This window comes from Trichomycterus rosablanca, chromosome 20 (assembly GCF_030014385.1).
Source record: "Trichomycterus rosablanca isolate fTriRos1 chromosome 20, fTriRos1.hap1, whole genome shotgun sequence".
In the NCBI taxonomy this organism is placed as follows: Eukaryota; Metazoa; Chordata; class Actinopteri; order Siluriformes; family Trichomycteridae; genus Trichomycterus; species Trichomycterus rosablanca.
In genome coordinates, this window is record NC_086007.1 from 23,356,987 (window position 1) to 23,376,703 (window position 19,717).

The 19,717-nt window shown below is 38.5% G+C and overlaps 3 protein-coding genes across 4 annotated transcripts in view; 2 read left to right on the forward strand and 1 right to left on the reverse strand.

Annotated features, from left to right (window-relative positions):
• vmp1 (vacuole membrane protein 1) overlaps window positions 1-3,370 on the forward strand; it is a 33,927-nt gene extending 30,557 nt beyond the window's left edge. For both annotated transcript variants that reach the window (XM_063016594.1, XM_063016595.1), the window contains 2 exons: window positions 1,322-1,424; window positions 2,485-3,370. In XM_063016594.1, coding sequence (XP_062872664.1) covers window positions 1,322-1,424; window positions 2,485-2,628 — 247 coding nt within the window. In that variant the 3' untranslated portion in view covers window positions 2,629-3,370. The remainder of the gene's footprint in view (window positions 1-1,321; window positions 1,425-2,484) is intronic.
• A 1,813-nt stretch (window positions 3,371-5,183) lies between these two features.
• Window positions 5,184-10,068, reverse strand: tubd1 (tubulin, delta 1). Its single transcript, XM_063016434.1, has 8 exons — window positions 9,704-10,068; window positions 8,435-8,582; window positions 8,069-8,285; window positions 7,746-7,977; window positions 7,127-7,291; window positions 6,846-6,975; window positions 6,340-6,522; window positions 5,184-6,243 (listed from the first exon to the last, which is right to left on the reverse strand). The coding sequence occupies exons 1-8, from the start codon at window positions 9,852-9,854 to the stop codon at window positions 6,141-6,143; spliced, it is 1,329 nt and encodes a 442-aa protein (XP_062872504.1). The 5' UTR covers window positions 9,855-10,068; the 3' UTR covers window positions 5,184-6,140.
• Window positions 10,069-12,380: 2,312 nt separating this feature from the next.
• Window positions 12,381-19,373, forward strand: rps6kb1b (ribosomal protein S6 kinase b, polypeptide 1b). Its single transcript, XM_063016705.1, has 15 exons — window positions 12,381-12,540; window positions 14,537-14,580; window positions 14,908-15,028; window positions 15,115-15,183; window positions 15,273-15,420; window positions 16,198-16,255; window positions 16,492-16,592; window positions 16,843-16,933; window positions 17,040-17,130; window positions 17,238-17,345; window positions 17,449-17,511; window positions 17,724-17,801; window positions 17,908-18,015; window positions 18,106-18,218; window positions 18,369-19,373. The coding sequence occupies exons 1-15, from the start codon at window positions 12,472-12,474 to the stop codon at window positions 18,613-18,615; spliced, it is 1,509 nt and encodes a 502-aa protein (XP_062872775.1). The 5' UTR covers window positions 12,381-12,471; the 3' UTR covers window positions 18,616-19,373.
• Window positions 19,374-19,717: the final 344 nt, after the last annotated feature.

A 19,717-nucleotide genomic window follows, 5' to 3' on the forward strand; every position in this document is an offset into this window, starting at 1 on the left:
ACATTAATATATAAAATAATTTTGTTTTGCTGACTTGTTTAAAATCAGATCATAGAAAAATCTGCTGAATAGAAAGTGCTTAATATAATTTGACCAAAATTGAACCAATAGGTAAAAATAAAATTAGATAAAGAAGCTACTCCTAAAAACCTTAACCTTTATGGCCAAAAGTATCTAGACACCATAACATAAACTTGTTAGACTTCCCATTCCAAAACCTTGAACATTTAGGTGGGGCTGCCCCCTTTTTTATGACTGTAACAGTTTTAAGTCTTCTACAAATGTGCCCATTTAGTCAAAAGAGCATTCTGGACGATGTTTTAGCAATGGGTGTGGCAGAAACAATGAAACTTCTGTATAGTTTATCTTCATGATTTCTTTGTGCTGTAATATTATATTTAACATAAAAAAAATACAGGTGTCTTGAAACAAATGCCTTTTTTTCTGAGAATTGTATCTGCATAATGGTCTGCATTCATAAAAGCATGAAAAGGAACTTTTCACAAGGGGAGTTTTCCCAGATTCAACTTCCTTTTCTGTTGTATGTTTGCATGCCATTTAGTTTCTCATGGTATTAGTCAGATTGTTTGAGCAATCTAGTGTGAATCATGAGTTGAAGAGCACACAGCTTCGAGAATTTCTTTTCCTTTATAACGGTTATGCTAATAAGCTCGCATGCAATACAGTCTGAAACTCCTTTTATGGAGGTGGCTGGTGGTTCAGCTAGAAGCAGATGCTGACTGAATGATCAACCACAATGAGTTGAAATTAGATATTGGGTGTTTGTATCAAGCTTCATTTCTCTTTACACTTCTCAGTAATGGAGCTTATTGTTTCACATGTACAGTTGGGATTAGACTACAGCCTACATTTGGTTCTTGTATTTAAATTTTGCTCCATTGGGTTTAGGTTCTCACATGGTCCGGAGGAGGTCTAGATTCTTTACAGATACCTTTAAAAATTTGGGAACAATAAGCTTAAAGCCAGGTTTATACAGCACAATGAATAATTTTCAGTGTTCGAATTATAAGATACGTGTCACTAACGGTCACTCCTTTGAAACTGGGCAGTTCTTACCACATGGCACTGATGATGCAATGGCGAGTCACTTCCTGATTAATCGCTCCAGACCAGTTCTAACAGGAGCCAGGCTTATATAATGAGCTTTGGAAGCTCTTTCTTCAGTTTGCTCTGGCACCTTGACTCGGATGCCCACTTCTCATTTAGATATATAGCAGACTTTCTACTGGAGTGTCTTCAGCATCCTGTCCTGCCTGGTAAGTACTGACTGATCTAACAATGTATTTAACTGCATTCACAGTGCCATACCTGGGGTGGGAGCGTCCTTGGAGAAGCCTTTCCGGGAATATCTGGAGGCCCAGAGAGCCAAGCTTCATCACCCAACTGGAGATGGCACGCCTGCGGTAGGAACCTCATTGTTTGCTCAATGTTTTATTACTGTTAGTTTAGGAAGCTTTATAATGCTGGGGAGCATCCAGGATTTTTATTTTTGGTGTTGTAACTGCTCCAGTATGAGCTTGGTTTGAATTTTGGTTTAAAATAGAAGCAGTTTATATTAGAATGGAAGTTAAAAAAGAACTAAAGAAAAAAGATTTTTAAGCAGAGATTTTTAACCGACTTTCATTGAATGCATTTCCTAGAGAAAAAATGTGTACAAAATTTCATCCTACCTCATTTTCATTTACTACAAATATTGAGTAGCCTTTTCCCTCCATTTTATTGTACAAAGGTTAAAACTGAATACATGTCCAGATTCTTATTTAAAAAGTATGGGTCTAAGAAGTCATGAAACCTTATTATTAAGGCGGGGATTTTAATAATGGTAAAAAAGTAAAGGGGAAAAAAATCATTCCCCCAACTAACTTTTTTGTAGAAAACATTTTTGATGCACTCTTGCTCTGATCAGTACAGATAAAAAAAATAATAATAATTTGTAATATATAATATTTATATTCATTAGAATTTTGGTTCAGATTTGATTTAGTTTTAGTGTGGGTTTGTGTGGGCGTTTTAGTGTGGTTTTAGTTTTAGTGTGGGTTTTGTAGACGTAAGCTATGTATTACTAATATATTATATTAAATTATTTAAATTATATATATATATATATATATACTGTAAATAATTAAATATAATGTATAATTACATTGATATATATATATATATATATATATATATATATATATATATATATATATATATATATATATATATATATATATAAAATACATTTTTTATGTATTTTTATTTAAATTTAATTCCCTAATTTTCCAACTGACTAAAATGTTTTTTTCTTCTACTTTTCATTAAGCACTATAACAATAAGAAATTTAATGCGTTAAAAAGTTACACCCACTCAGAATTTGTTTAAGCAGTTCCTGCATGACATGAATGGATTGTTGTACAACACAATGCTGGTTGTATTGGTGTAGCATAATCTGGGTTCTATTTGCTTCTATTGTGCAGGGTGAGAACTGGCTCTCCTGGGTCTTTGAGAAGGTGGTGCTAGTCATGGTCTGCTATTTTATTCTATCCATCATAAACTCCATGGCACAGAGCTATGCCAAGCGCCTGCAGCAGATTCAGCACTCAAAAGAGAAAACCAAGTAATGAACTCATTCGAAATCATCTCGGACTCCCGTTCTGGAGGCCAAGGAATAATTACTGGCTGAATGGGCACTATGAACGTGCACTTCTGTATGTTCTATCATGTAGAATCCACTTTTTCCACTCGTCTGTAGCGTTTGACTTTTAAATTGAGATGTCCCAACTTGTGATTTTACCTCTGTAGAGTTGAAGCAGTCTGATAGAGACTGGACGGTAATACTTGTTGCGATGCCTTATGCAACATTGCAGGGTCATGCTTCCATTGAAGTGAATGCATTTGTAATCATATAACATAATTTATTTACTGGATTAACCGTGTGAATGAGCAGGGGTCGTTTTTGTAAGACTGGGGATGCAATTGGGTTTTTCAGGGACAGTTTTTTTTTTTTCTTTTTTCTTTTTTTTGAACAATCTAATGGCATGTCATTCATTTGTTATACAAAGAGCAATATCAAAAGATCAGTGGATTCTTATTAGGCCGCACATTGTGTAAATAATATTTTAAGATACATGTGCGTAGATTTATTCAAATATTCAAAAATAATCTTCTACCAACATGTGACAAAACTGACACTATTAATCCTGGTAAACTTTAGAACTAGCCCTGCCTCGTAGACTGTGTAGATGTTTATAAGCTGCCTTGATTGTTTTTTTCTGTCTTAAGTTTGTACTAAGTGTAGCTAATCGTAGGTCTTTCATGGACCTTGTTGACTTATGTTGGACATTAAAATGAACTAATGCATCATTGATGACAAATCTGTTTTTACATCCTTGATGAATGTGGAATTCCTTCAGAGGTAAGTGTTCATCTAGAATACAAGCAGCTAATCAATGTTCTGTGATTAAATGAAATAATTTTTTCATGTTATACACTAGTATTTAATGGAAATGGACTAAATACTGAGGTGCTTGCTAAAATGTGTTTCAGGTCTGATTGGTGTTCCTGCGTTTTATTTTACATTTATGTTTAATTAACATTCCCCAGGATCTGAGACTACAGATTATTTTTATTGTTGTTTTATATCACCACTATGTACTGTGTGTTCACATATTACATATTTCCAGGAATGTTATTTAGCCTATAATGGTCTACAGTTTCACCCAGTGGTCAAAAAATATGCTAGTGTTGGTGCTCGTCTCTCCTGGAACTTGGATTTCTACCCACCCTCCAACACAGCATGTCAGTTTGTGGATTGGCTGCTTCAGGTTGTTCCTGGGTGCATTAGTTTTGCAGCTTGTACACTGGGACACTGGGGAGTGTGTATCATGAGATGTATTGCTGGCCAACACCCAGTGTTCCACCAGGATAACGGTCGCTAAAGATGATTAAATACATTTGCACTTCCTACAAACTGTTGCAACAAAGGAAGTTCAGAGTAAATGGGATGTAATTAAATAAAACTGGTTTTCGTTTGCCAGCAGGGGTTAATGCAAATTTAAAGGTTTTGCATAATCATTGTTAGTCTTTCAGCAGCTTTGTGTTCTCGTGCTTCCATCATGTCAGCTAGCTTATCAGACTGGTGTTGGCTCTTAAGTTGTAAGGCGACAACAGTCTGTAGGCTGACTGAAATTTTGGGTTGATCACCTTCAAGTAAACGATGTTCCAGTTTTGCATGGCATTGTTTTTGTTCACGCTGACTGATCATGCTTTTTAGAGGTCAGAGTATTACAATGAATTTTATGCTGCTATGCCTCAACAGTCTGGGTTCCCAAGGCATCACTGGCTTGACTTTGAAAGGAAGTTCAACAAAAGAAATGGTGTATTGGGTATTGAGTATTGGATTGGATGTACACTATACAACATTATGTAGACACCTAAACATTGGCTTGCTGGACATGCCTTTTCAAAACCATACACATTAATATGGAGCTACAACAGCCTCCATTTATCTGGGAATGCTTTTTCACTAGATAGTGGAGTGTCTACAGGCGTCTTTGCATATTCAGTCAAAAATGTCTGTTGCTGGATGAGAACGCCTGGCTGCCAATATATCCAAAGCTCACCAAACCATCGCATTATAAAGATCCGTTTGTCCAAAGGCACAGTCATGCTGGAACATGACAAGTTTCTTTCTTTTATATGCTCAATTTTGGCAGCATAAGGTATCACACACCCCTCAAAATCCAACAAAAGCATCCAAATCACCTCTAATCTTATTTTAGTTCAGATTGTCATTGTATAAATGGTCATTATTTTGCATTTTCCCTTGTAGTGAAAACATAAATTCTTGAGCCCTGGTGGGATTTTGGGCAGCGCAGTGGTTCAACAGGTTCTGCACTTGATACCTCACGTTTACTGTTATTGTTGGCTTTCTTTGAATATGCTAGTTTCCTTACAAAGTGACTGGCAAATTGACCCAAGGTGTGAACAGGTGAGTGTGGAGTTCCCTTTGATGGACTGGCATCATGTCCAGGTATTACAACCTTGTCTGGTTTTTAGATGTGCTCTGGACCCATTGTTACCCTGACCAGAACGATCAAGCATGGCTGATTATGTAAGATGAATAAACAGGTACCAGTAATAAATAAACTGAAATACAAAAGCTTGTTTGGTTTTGTCTTTTTTTTTTTTAATACACTCTACATGACCAAATGTTTGTGGACACCAACAATCAGAAATTGGGAAATCGAGAAAACGGGACTTAAATATCCTACAAAAAAATCATTTTTAAACCAGTAACAATTACAGCAGTGTGGAAAATTTTCCAAACTCGTATTACACAGAAGGAATTAAAAAAAAAAAAAAACACTTTTTGTAAAGCAGTTTATTTAAAAAATACATTATCCAACCTACAAAACACACCAGAGAAAAATAAACAGCCCTTCTATTTACTCAAGTTTTTTTTTTTTAGACATAGCCCAGTAGAATACAGATCTCACACACAAGCCTTAGCACCAAGTTATTCAAATTGATGGGTTGTCAGATCTTACACACAAAGATTTCTTTAGATTTTCTAAATCTTTTAATCATTTTATGGACTGTAGATAGCAAAATTCCTAAATCTGTTTCTATCGTGCATTGACAAATTTTCTGAAACTGTTTTCTGAAACTGGCCTGTTTTTGCAGTTTTTTTACCAAGTGGTAAACCACCCAACCTTGCTCAGACCATTAAATATGTTTGTGCTGTTTGTAATTAAATACCTGTAAACACAGCTTAAAATTAACTGCTTTTGTTTTTACTTGCATTTTACCTACAGTCCAAAATACATTTTCAATTGGGTTAATAGAATTTAACATTCCAAAATGAATCTGGGATACAAATTTGGGCCCTACCAGCATACAAAGCTTAAATTAAATTAGAACCTGGTGTCATTGGTCTTCAAGCTAAAACATCACTTTAGCTTAGTTTAATAGTGGTACTGAGTGAGTCTCTGCATTGTGATACATTTGGTCCCAACATCATCCATTTATTCACTATTGTCCATCCATGAGGTTAACTCATTTACAACTCAAGTTTTCAGTTCAGGACTTGAATCGTTCTGAACAATGTGCAATTTCTGGAGATGAGGTAGCATCAAAGATGTGTGTAGCTGGAGATAAGCTGTTCCAGCATGGTGAAACTGTCAAGAAAATCTTCTTCTGAAATTCCAAATTTAGTATACTGATGAATATAGGCTCTGTTGAGAGAAAAAACAATAGACTTATTAACCGGTTTCCAAAGCAAAATTATTTACAGCATGAGATGTAATGATTAATAGAATTCTGAGCTTTACCTTGATGTAAACATGTTCCAAGCCTTCTTAACAATATTGTCCATAGGGTTTAGCAGTGACTGGCTGTTGCTAACTAAAGTTGCCAACTTCTCATAGCTGTTGAATGGCACAGGAGAGTGCCACATGCTAAATGTGCCATCTGTTGGAACCCATGGCACGTAGATTCCAGGCTCCTTAAAAGCACCTGTTGAGCAAAATGATCATGTAATGAAAGTCTGAATCCCATCCAACCTAGGCATTCCTTTTAAGAATTACTCTAAAACAACAAACAAAAGTCTGAACACTCCTGGTCAAAGTCCATGTCTGGTTTACTTTTTAAGTGGGTACAATCAAGCTATTAGAGAGTCATGCTATAATATTAAACAAGATTACATAACTTTCTACGTCCTAAACTTAATAATCTACATTGTTCTACATAAATTATTGACTCAGCAAATAACATGTTACATGTGTATGTAAACTTTTCACTTCTACTGGATCAATAAAAAGGGCAGAAAATCTACTTTCCTGTATCAGCAGATAAAATATCCTTCCCACGCAGTATTAGTAGATTAGAAAGCGATTTGTTAAAAGTTATTTGCTTGGTTCTCGCGCCTTCGGGTTGATTCATTGGCACACGCACTTTCCAGTCAATACCTAGAAGAAAAACACTTACTCATAGTGAACGTTGAATCTTGGAAAACCACAAAAGAAAACCAATCCCAGTGTACACTAGATGTCATTTATCACTTGGTCATGTTTACTAAATGTTTCTGAACTAATGCACGGGTAAATTGAACTCGCCCACCTTCCTCCATCCTGGCATTAGCAATGAGCATTTGTCTCAAGTGCTTGAGCAATCCGGGCCAGGTGTAGGCACTGTAGGCGAGAGACGTTTGAGACATCTGAGGAATGTTTAACAGGCTGAGCAGTTTGTATTCGGGATGACACACAACAGAGTTCAGCAGTTCACCTAACAAAAAGATGAGTCACAGGAAATTTAAACTTACATGAAGTGACTTAAATTGCATCATATTTTACACTTTTCGCAATATCTGAGAATTGTAAAATACACTATAGTCTTAAGTATGTCGTTTTTGAGTTCAGGTTTCAGCCACACCCATTACCAACAGGTGTATAAGAACAATGATTTAAAATAAATGATATGCTTCCAACTAAGAAGGTGGTGAATAAAAACATGGTTTGATGAGTTAGGAGTGGAGGAACTCCAGTGGCTTGCACAGAGCCCTAACCTTAACTGAGACAGGACTTCAAACTCAGGGGAGCTTTCCATGAACAGTGGAGGCGGTTCTAGTGTCTAGATTTGATACACTTGTTGGTAATGGGTGTGGCTAAAACACTTGAACTCCGTAATCAGAACAAATGTCAACATACATGTGCCATATAGTGTGTATGATGTTTTTTACCTATAGGATTTCTGCTGTAGTAAGCAGGCGAGTCTGTAGTATATGCAGGCTGCAGAACGCTGCCCAGTTGATGGGCGATCACCTTATTGACATCAGCGATGGAGATATGCTTGATGTTCATCAGCTGGCTGCAGATTTTATGGACTGTGTCATTCTCGTGTACTATGAGGGCATCAGATAATGAGTATAGGCGTGACAGAGTGAGAACAGAGTTGTAGTTCTGTAGGATCACCTGCAGAGCAAAGATACAAATACTTTCGTATCAAAACAACTTTCATATTACAAGTGTGCATAGTTCTAAAAAAATCAATATCTCTTTTTACCTCTCCTGTTCCATAGGGCCACGTGAGGTGGTTAAGAATAAACGAGTGAGGATACATGTCCCGTAAACACTGTGTGACATAGGTGCCAACTCCAGAACCTGTACCTCCTGCCACACTCATCATGGTGAAGATTCCTGCCAGGCGATCACAGCGTTCCACTTCCCGCCGCAAAAGATCCTCAACGGCGTCCTTGTGCCGAGGGCCATGAACGCAGTAACTACAGAAATGCAGGTGTATACAATTAAATTAAATATAAATAGAAATCATATACTTTCAATTGTGTGGCTCTAAAGAGGTGTCAAAAGAAAATGATCAAATAACTAAGTAGCCTCAGAAGAACTATGTAAAGACATTTACTGCTCTTACCCATTTGCCCAGTTGTTTCCAGATCCTTGCTTTTGACAGAACTGGGATTTGTCCCCATATCTCCATTTTCCAGATTTTGATGCCTTTGCTATCGCTTGTGTAATAACTTTAGGCTCCATGTCGATGAGAACGGAACGTGCCACCAGCACTACAACAGAAACACAGCAGAGTATTACATTTCTTTTACAATTTAATGTCCAGATATTATAATAATGGTGGACTAATTTTAGTACAGCAGTGACAGTGATTTTTAAACTTTGTGTACGTTTAGGTACCTCATACGGTTCCTCAGGTTTGCAACCGAAAACAGTTCAAAGCCAAAGCAGACAGCTTAAATTAAATACTCTATGTGTGCACTACCAAAATAAAATGATATAGAGAAAATTAAAGTTGTATGACACTCAGAAGATTGTTATTAGTCTAAAATGAAATAATGTGACCATCCCAAAATGAGGAAAGGCAGTTAAGTCTCAAGCTCTTCCCAAACACAATATTGATTCACTAGTATTCCAAAGTATTCATTTAATGTATCAACTAGTACAGTAGTATGTAGTTTGGGACAACGTATCTGCTGCGGGCACTTTAAAATAGTGACTTTGTCATTGTGATTTTTGCCATCTAAAGGTAAAAGAAATCAGTATGTCAAAAGTCTGACTTTTCAAACAATAGATAGATAGATAGATAGATAGATAGATAGATAGATAGATAGATAGATAGATAGATAGATAGATAGATAGAGATGCTATAAAGTGGAATTAAATTAAGTTAAACTTTTTAATTAATGCAAATTTATTAGACAAAAAGCACATTTAACAAATCTGTTAAACTGTTTATCTAAATTTTAAGTTGGCAGTTTAATCTAAAACATTTTGCCTTTTAATACTATTAGTTAATAATAATTCAATAGTTACATCTTAAGTACATCTTACATCTTTTTAATTTAATAACTCAAATGTGGACATTCTGCTGCTGTTTTATATTCCTCTAGGTGGAGGTCTTTGAAAAGTTACACGTCTGGTATGTTCTGGGTTCCTAAACCTAGTAACAGTATTCCGCTCGTCAGGTCATCCTGCGAATATTAACTTTTATTTTAAAATAAAACTTGTCGAATTTGAACGAATCGAGGCTTGAACTGAAGCTAGGATTCTCCTGAGAGTTTTAGGCATTTACTCCAGCTATTTTATCGTCATACTGCAAAAGCGTGAGGATCTGTAAATAAGTGTACGGAACACTGTGACTGTATGAGTATTTGGTGTATTGTGAACGCACCTCCATCTGAGCTCTGGCTGAAGAAGCTCTCGTGGCTGCAGTGCTGGTAGGATTTAGCACGAGCCGCGGCGGAGTCTTCATACAGAGTGCTGAACAGTTCGGTTCCGATTTGATTCCCGCACTGTCCTAACTGCACTGTCACCACCGACATGTTCAATACATCAGTACAGACCCGGTTACAGCGATATAAGTGAATAAACAAACGCTCGACTCATTTACAGATTCTCTGTCTGGTTTGTTTACATGTTAGTGCCGTTATATTGACTAGCTAGCAACAGGTAGCAACAAAGCTCAAAGTTGGCTAAGCTAACGCTAGCTGCTGCTGCTGACGTTCACTGACGCCAAACTCAGTCTGAATGGAGAACCTGTTCGTAAAGCAACATAGAAAATTACTCAGGTTCAAGACTAGACCATCTGAAACACCGTTTTTAAACGGCTGTAGAGTTTTTTTTAAGATTGTTTTTATTTATACTAGTTTGTTTCTTATGTATACGCTTAGCAGTGTAGTTCACATATATTTATATTTAATTATTAGGATTTTAACGTCGTGTTTTACACACTTTGGTTACATTCATGACAGAAACGGTAGTTATTCGTTACACAAGATTCATCAGTTTACAAATTTAATGTCAAACACAGTCATGGACAATTTAGTATCTCCAATTCACCTCACTTGAAAGTCTTTGGACTGTGGGAGGAAACCCACACAGACACGGGGAGAACATGCAAACTCCACACAGAAAGGACCCGGATCACCCCACCTGGGAATTGAACGGCGGTGACAGTGCAGTTCACAGATACCACACACATGCCATGCTTAATGGTGTCCGATGGACAAAAGGTCAAATCAGGGGTTCTTTGGTCTATAACCCCATTTCAAGGGTCTGTAATTTTTTTATTTTCCCTGGTGAATTACTGTAAAGAAGCTAACGTTTCAAGAAATGTTAACTATGATGTATTTAAATATTAAAAGTGACCCTTTCTACAGATGTAACTTTGTTTACATGGAGATTGACCATGTTTTGGTTGTCTGAAAAGAAAACCCTGTGAGGAAGACTGGCAGCACAAGGCAGGCATTAACACATGGTGGGTAGAAGGCTGGAGCTGAAGAAGTTTAAGAAACTAGTGGCACCATGCCAAAGTGTATATATGTGGTTCCCGGGTATAAACAGTTGATAAATGCCTTCAAATCCATGGAATTATGTTTATCCATAAACAGTCTGCAAAACCAATAAAATGCCTTTATTGGTCATAATACAAAGTAATAAACCAGTTGCCCTTAAAGTTTGGAAATGATGTAATTCATAGGTTCCTGCTTCCAAGTTTTGAAATAAGTTCACACAGCATATGTGCCAGCACAGTGGCACAGCTGGTAGAGTGAGTGCAACACAAGCAACAGGGATTAATCATTGCCTAAAACACAGAGAGGGTAAATTGGTTGCTTTGAATTGCAGCCTTTTTTATGGAAGCATCTGAATTGCTTGTTCTTTTTTTCGTCATTTTGGGATGGGACTACAGCAGCTCTTTCCTGGCAGGTCCACCCATGTGTACCACCAAACCTGCAACTTATTTAGAATCTAGCTGTACATCTGGTTTTAATCTGCATAAGCACACATCCTGGATCTGACTACATGATGCTTGCGTACAAAGCCAAAAATGAACCCACCCACCTAAAGGCGCTGGTTAAACCCTGATCTGTACCACTAACCATCTGAATCACAAATCCAGCTTGGCTTAACCCATTAATGCTCAAGGAAGACAGGCATCAGGTCTGTCTTGCTGTCTTTACTGTCATTAAAGGGAAAAAAAAGATCCACCTCTTCAGTGAGCACCTCATAAGAAGGTTAAAGCTAAATGGTTTGCAGGGGCAAGCTGTAGCCTAGTGGTTAAGGTACTGGACTAGTAATCCAAAGGTTGCTGGTTCTATCCCCACCACTGCCAGATCGCTGCTGTTGGGCCCTTGAGCAAGGCCCTTAACCCTCAGTTGCTCAGACTGTATACTGTAATGTAAGTCGCTTTGAATAAAGACGTCTGCTAAATGCCGTAAATGTAAATGCATAGTCTGGGTGGCACAGCGGCAGGAAAATTACTACTTAACTGTCGGTGTGTGTAAGCTAGTTATGGGTGACCATTGTGTATTCCGGTCTTGTGCCTTCAGAAATTACAGAAGATAAATACTGATGTTCTTAGACTGTTGTGTACTGGGTACTAAAGAAAGACCTCGTATAATAAGAAAAATACAAAGCATCTCTTATAAATCTACTTACATGATTTTAAGAGATAAGATAAGATCCTTTATTAGTCCCACAGTGGGGAAATTAACAGTGTTACAGCGGCGAAGGGATAGCAAGGCACTCAGGACAAAGAATAGACAAATAGACAGTACAATGTAAAACAATATTTACATTATCAATAATAAAAAGTCAAAAAGTGATTGCACAAGAAATCTTAAACTGCACATGGGAAGTGGAAAAAAAACAAAAACATGATTATATTGATATTTATAAAAGGGTTTTTTATTAGTGGGTCTCTTGTAACCCCCTCTTGTCACACATAAGGCCCTACAGTGAATGGGTGTAGCATGATCTGGTTACTAAAAGAATGCGCATGTTCTTATTCCTTCCACGTGGGGGCGTAGTTTACTCTGTGGCGAGAACTGCGCATGCTCGTATCGTAACTGGTCATGGCGACGGTGCGTTCGCGTCCATGAGGCGGGAAGCACAATCTCTACTCTCTGTACAAGTGGATTAACAAGCAGAAATTAAACAATGGCCGGCGTCTTCGATATTGACCTTGATCAGCCGGAGGAAAATGTTTCCGACGATGAGCTTGAGGAGGTAATTCTAATTTATTCCGAGAACGTGTGTTAGTTCCACGCCTGTCAGCTGGATGATTAGCTTGTTGCTAAAGCAGGCCTGCTTTGCTTAATGCTGCGAGACAGAAGCTTAGGCCTCAGCTGTATTTGTCAACCGCAAGTGCTCTTTTTTCCGCCTGTTTTCAGATAGATCACGCCTTCTGAGTTATGATTGGCTAATCAAGAACCGTGTCGGTTCGACCAGCTAGCCAATCATAGAGCAGGAGGCGGGATCTTCGCGTAGGAAAATGGGTGGAAAAAGAAAAGCTAACGGAATGCCAGCTTGGGCGAGAACAGCTGTACAGCTAGCATGCTTAGCATTAATGTCTACTACCAGGATCAATGCAACTGTTATATTTTGTATTTTCTGCCTGCAAATATGCTTTTGAATGTATTCAGTCCTTAAACGGCAGACCCCAATTGTTGTCAGTTAAATTAGAAGTACATACTAATTATAGCTGAGCTCTTGAGTCTCATGTTAGGGATTGCCCGGTTACCTGATACCTAAGTAACGGCCCGTTTGAGTATGCTTGCGTTCCTATTGGCTCTGGGTTGTTTGTGTAGTGCACTACACAGTGTGTGAAGGTCTTTATTTTAAACCACACCTAGTGCACACATGTAGGAAGGGCACGTCTATTTGGGACTCTGCATAGAAGTAGGTTCATTGGAATGAAAACCTGCATTAAAAGAGATTTAGACAAAGCTCTTGTACACAATTTAGACAAAAATTCTCTATATGTTTAAGATGTTTAAATGAGATATTTTAAGTACATTTAGTCAATGTAATCGTTTTAGTTTTACAACTTATAAATAATGCTTGGGAATGTGACGTCACGCCCTGGCTGGCAGCTCTGTGGATAACCACTGCTGCATTCAACTTATCTTAAACAGGGAGGTTAAGACTTGCATTTACATTATTTTCAGCATTTAGCAGATGCTTTTAATCAAAGTGACTTACAGTACTGTGACAGTATATTGTCTAAGCAACTGAGGGTTAACCCATCAGTGCAACAGTGGCAACCCATCAGTGATGGGGCTTGAACCAGCGCCCTTTCGATTACTAGTCCAGTTCCTTAACCACTAGGCTACAACTGTCCAGATGAGCATTGAGTAATTAACAGATATTTAGAAATGCAGAAAACATTTTGTTTTCTCATCGTAAAATTTAGATTATGAAATAATTATTTGCTCAGATTTATTTATCTGCCATACAGACACACAAAACAGGCACTGCAGTGACATATTTAGTTTGTAGCGCCTTACAGACAATTGAGACTGACTTCCGCAACATAGCAAACCGATCTGGAGTGTTCTGTAAAATGTTAACATATACACTTCAGCAACCAATGTTTAAAGAAGGAGGGATGCCAATTTTACTAATTTCTGCTACAGCGTAAGCGCCTGTCATTCGTCAGCGGTTAACCAATAACCGACAAGCTTATAGCATCCCAAAATAATGCAAAACATATTAGTGTTTCATAAGTCTTTATGCTTTTATCTAATAAAACATGGTGTTTAATAGTGGATGTGGCAGTTATGTGAAAGCATATGGCAAAAAAATAATGTGTATATAACTTTTTACCTTTACACAGTATATATATATATTCACAATGGATCTTTTAACAAATTGCACAAGCAAAAGGCTGCTGACTCCTAGTTCATATATTACTTATATAGCTGGAAAGAACTCCAGTGGAAGTATATTGACAACCTCATGTACTCACCTCATCACTTAATAGAATTAGGCAATGTTTTATTTAAACACATAAAAAATTGTGCCAACATAGTCACGCCACCAGCCAGCTTGCTCACACATTGACCTTGCTCTGATGTTTAGCCTAAATATGTAGTAAGACATAGCCATTGCCAGTTTTCTTTCATCCAGATATCTTGCTTGTTATTCATAAGCCATTATTAGCCATTCATAGTGGAATACAGTTGTGTAATTTACTGCAATATCTACCATTGTATTCCTGTAGGCTCAGATCAATGACATCATGGATCAGCGCAGTGGCTTTGAATTGTAAGTATATTTTCATTGGAATTAAAAAAATGATGGGCAGTATTATGGAGATAATAATGCAGCTATGACCGCCTCCACTAGGAGGACTAGGAAAGGTTTAGGATTGAACAAGTCCAGGCTTGCAAACAACCCAATGCCAGATCATCTTAATAGTGTCTGGTGAGCTTTAGGTCAGGGCTCTGGAATTCCTCCACCCCAAACTCATCAAACCACGTCTTTATAGACCTCTTACTGTATACCTGTTTCCACTGAGAGGAGCTAATACCCCAGAACTCCATAATATATACTTTTGGTTATCCAAAATCTGTCCATTTATTTATTTTTCAGTAACATGGACGACTGTGAAAAGATAGAGATATCAGAGGACAATGTAAACCAGGGCACAGAGAACATACGTCCTGAATGCTTTGAGCTGCTGCGTGTTTTAGGGAAAGGTGGCTATGGAAAGGTACACTCAGATCCATTGTTTTGCTTCCAATTATGCAGTTTTTACTGGTGATTATTTTGGCTTAACATGATCTGAATTTTCTACAGGTGTTCCAGGTTCGGAAGGTGAGCGGGGCAGGGTCTGGAAAAATATTTGCCATGAAAGTCTTAAAAAAGGTTTGCATAGGAGTGAATGCCAGATCTTTTATCATTCTAATTCAGCATTTTGGGTTATTTTAAGATTCTTTTCTCTTTTGACTTTCTAGGCTATGATTGTGCGCAATGCCAAGGACACAGCTCACACCAAAGCTGAGCGCAACATCCTGGAGGAAGTGAAGCATCCTTTTATTGTAGATCTCATCTATGCCTTTCAGACTGGTGGCAAGCTTTATCTCATCCTTGAATACCTAAGTGGTCAGTACATTGTGTTTTTGGCTGTAGTCATAGAGTTGCTAGGAGGTAAATCCTTACCCCAATCTCCCAATGTAGTAATTTCCATTGCACAACCCCTGATCTGATCAAGGAGAGCTGGCTCACCACACGCCCTCTTCAACACGTGTCCAGTTTGCATCTGCTTCTTATCACCCGCCGGTGTTGGGTTCCCTCCCACACAGAGTCGATACAGACAGCCACGCTAAGCACCATGTGACTCCCCTGACCACTCGTGCAGGTGCCCAGACCAGTTCCGGAGACTCTGCATATTGCATCGGGAAGAGATTCCATCCGACTTTCTCTCCCTCAAACATGTCCAGTTGTGTTTGTGTGGACGCCCGGCTTGCGAGTTTGAACACTGTAAAGTGGTGTGCTTGCGTACTATACTGCTGTGCCACCTGTGCTTCCCAACCCACATAATTAAAATGACTGCGTGAAAAGCAATGAAACAAGTGGAAAGTGACATTTTAAATTCCTGTTTGGGCCACTTACATTTGTGGTGCTGAATACTCATCTGTGTCAGATCTGCAGCAGTTCAACCTCTGTAATTTTTTTTACATCATCATAACTCATTTGGAGCAAATTAAAACAGTAATATGAATAACTTAAAAACCAAACCAGTAGACAGTTGTGCTATCATGTCCAGACAAGTGGACTATGGTATTGGCTGGCGCTTCTGATTGGTGCCAGTACAGCTGACATCTGACATCTGTGTTTTACAACCTTTCACATGAACTGAGAGTCTGTGGTCACCCACAGGTGGAGAACTTTTCATGCAGCTGGAGAGGGAAGGTATTTTCATGGAAGACACAGCTTGGTAAGGAAAAAGCTTTTCTTTGAATTTTATAGTCTTAGCTTTATCTTAATTTTTATTGATTGTATGTCCTTGTCTACTAAATATTATATTAATAAAAAAGCAGAAATCACCAGTGATTCTGCAATATTATACTAAGGTCTTCACTTTCAGACATACATAGAAAGATCAGATGAGCTCTTGACTGGCCAAAATAAAATAAGATCACCAGAATGATCCTGGAGGCTTTTTACTTGCAGCTTTTACTTGGCAGAAATTTCTATGGCCCTCGGTCACCTGCATCAGAAGGGCATCATCTACAGAGACCTCAAACCTGAAAACATCATGCTCAATAGTCAAGGTAAGGCTGATATTTATAGGCTTTTAGAAGCTTACTCCAGTCATGTAGACTCACTGGCCACTGCATTAGTTTATATTTATTTTGCACGCACAATTATTGGTCATTTGGACTATTTGCCATCCCCTATTATCCATCCACCAATATGGATGCTTGCTGATCAGTTATTATTTGTGTGATGGACCATTTTCAGAACACTGGCTGACACTGTATGTCGGTGTAAGTGATGTGTATTTATTTATTCTTTTACAAGGCCATGTAAAACTGACCGACTTTGGACTGTGTAAGGAATCCATTCACGATGGCACCGTCACGCACACTTTCTGTGGCACTATTGAGTACATGTAAGTCCTTTCAGCTGCAATTTCCGCAGATGCAACCTTTTCTTAAATGTTCAGGTTGTAAACCATAGTTCAAACTGTGATTGACAGGCATTTCGTTTCTATTCAGGGCCCCAGAGATCCTGATGCGGAGTGGACACAATCGAGCTGTTGATTGGTGGAGTCTTGGAGCTTTGATGTATGACATGTTAACTGGGGCAGTAAGTGCACATTCTTGTTCTTATTTCCCACATGTTTAAGATGTCTTCATGATTTTGGCCTTTCCATGTATGTGTGTAAATACTGGTATACTGTGTTGCTCTTCTAGCCACCTTTTACTGGCGAAAACCGGAAAAAGACCATTGACAAAATTCTTAAATGCAAACTGAACCTCCCACCCTACCTCACACAAGAAGCCAGGGATCTTCTTAAAAGGGTAGGGCACCAACGCTATGCTGGTTTTTTAATGCAGGGTTCTGGTGGATGTTGTAAAGCTTATTGAAATGAAATGTACAAACTTTACATTTGTATGTGTTCAGCTGCTAAAAAGAAGTGCCTCATCTCGACTAGGAGCTGGACCAGGTGATGCAGCTGAAGTGCAGGTCTGTACATTTTGTGAATAATCTACTTCAATATCAGATTTTTTTGGGGGGTGGGGTTTTTTTTGCCACCCCTCTGACACTTGTGTCGTTGCCAACTTTTTTTTTCACCTGCATGAGGCGGGTTCACACAGGGTCATGCACTGATATTCATTATCCAAAATCTGCCTACTGTGTCTCACCTTAATGAAATGTATTATTTTTGATTTTTCCAGACTCATCCCTTCTTCCGGAACACTAACTGGGAAGACCTCCTCGCCCGGAAAGTAGAACCACCGTTCAAGCCTTTTCTGGTAAACATGTTCTTCTGCTCATGCCTTTGCTCTGCCTACTCAGACTAGCACACTACGTGTTGTGGATCAATGTAAAATTCCATGAGCTTTCTTTTTGCTTCTGTAGCAATCTGCTGACGATGTGAGTCAATTCGATTCGAAGTTCACTAGCCAGACACCTGTAGATAGTCCTGATGACTCCACACTCAGTGAAAGTGCCAATCAGGTCTTCCTGGTAAGCTTGTGTTGAATTTTCATAAACACATAATTTAACAGACTGATTGTTTTCCTTTTTCTAACTTTGTTTTTTTTTTCTTGCTTGTAGGGCTTTACATATGTAGCTCCATCAGTGTTAGAGAACATTAAGGAAAAGTTCTCATTTGAACCAAAAATTCGATCACCTCGCCGCTTTTTAGGGAGCCCAAGAACACCTTTGAGGTAAAGTTCAATATGTGTGACAATCAAAAGCTTTGTTTTTAAAAATGGGTTATGTTCTGCTTTAATAACATTATTTATATTCCTTCATATTCTGCCTATCTTAACTACTTAAAAGTAGTTGATCAGTTATTTTTCTTGCTCTTTTTCCAGCCCTGTGAAATTTGCTGGCGATTGCTGGCCACGAGGTCCCAGCATGCCCGGCCCTTCCTCTTTGCAGTCTCCCTCCGAGCAAGCTATGGATGTGTCCACTTCCGAGCAGATGGAGATCTCTTCCAGCACCGAAGTCACCGCTCCACTACCTATTAGGCAACCAGGGGGCTCCACCATGGGCGCGTTCACACAGCAGGTGTACCCCGTGATAGCAAAGCGACCAGAGCATTTACGCATGAATCTATGACCTTAAACCGATCACCTAGAGAATGTACTCCAGTTTGCTCTCAGTTTCTTTTTTTTAAGAATACTAGGGAGAAAATGGAATTTGCCACCATCACAGAGACTAGGCTGTCGTTCACTGATCTGATGAGCATGTGCACATCAGTGCGCTACTATTTCACTACTTCAGTTCCTGACATCCCAAAAACTTCAGACCACATGCTTCCCGTCATATCTGAGATGGAATGTAAGGATCAGGCACTCTTTTTGGAAGCATTTTTTTTTTTCTTTTCTTCTTATTGTTTTTTTACATTATTGTGTCAACTGGACATGAAACACTAGACGAACAACAATCGAATCTGACTGACACTGTTTGCTCAGCGTGCAGACTAGGTGACGTGGTGCTCCCTGCGAGATGATCGGGTGTCGTTAAAAGATGGGATGCTCTGTGGTTTTACAGTATTGCTTGGCAAGCCGAGGTGGATTTCCGTCTGAATGAGAGGTCACTGTTATTTGAAAAAAAAAAAAAATGAGGGGGGATTCCATCAAGCAGACGTCGATAAACTGGCTTAAAGTCTTATTCTCCCAGTGTGGTGTGTACGTCCCACTGGGATGTTTAGATGATGGATCATTACATAAAAGCCTCAATAAAGACAAAGACATTTGACTTTTAATTCTCTTTTGTGTTGTATGTGCTTTGAAAATCATGAGGTGTGATGATTGAGACTTTAAATTCATTTTTTTAAGAACTTGCCTATATTCAGATTAAATTAGTCCAACTTATTTCTGTCTGTGTGATGTTTGTCTGTTTCTGCAATTCCCTGAAGGTAATGAACAATTATACAACCACTTGTGTTCCTCCAGTGCATATACCCACTTAGCTTACACAGTTTGTACTTATAAATATGAACATTTTAAATTTGTGCAGTATTATTGACCAGCTGGGTGTCTGGGTGGTGGGTTGGAAATGGCAGAGACCCTGTAATGGATTGGCTTGAGCCCAGTATTTACCAGGATTGAAAGTGTTTGTCTTGTCTTCATCTGAATTCTTTTCTGAACTGACTGTATCACATTTAGGGCATTTAACAGACACTTTTATTCAAGCCACCTCCAGTTGTGACTGAAAT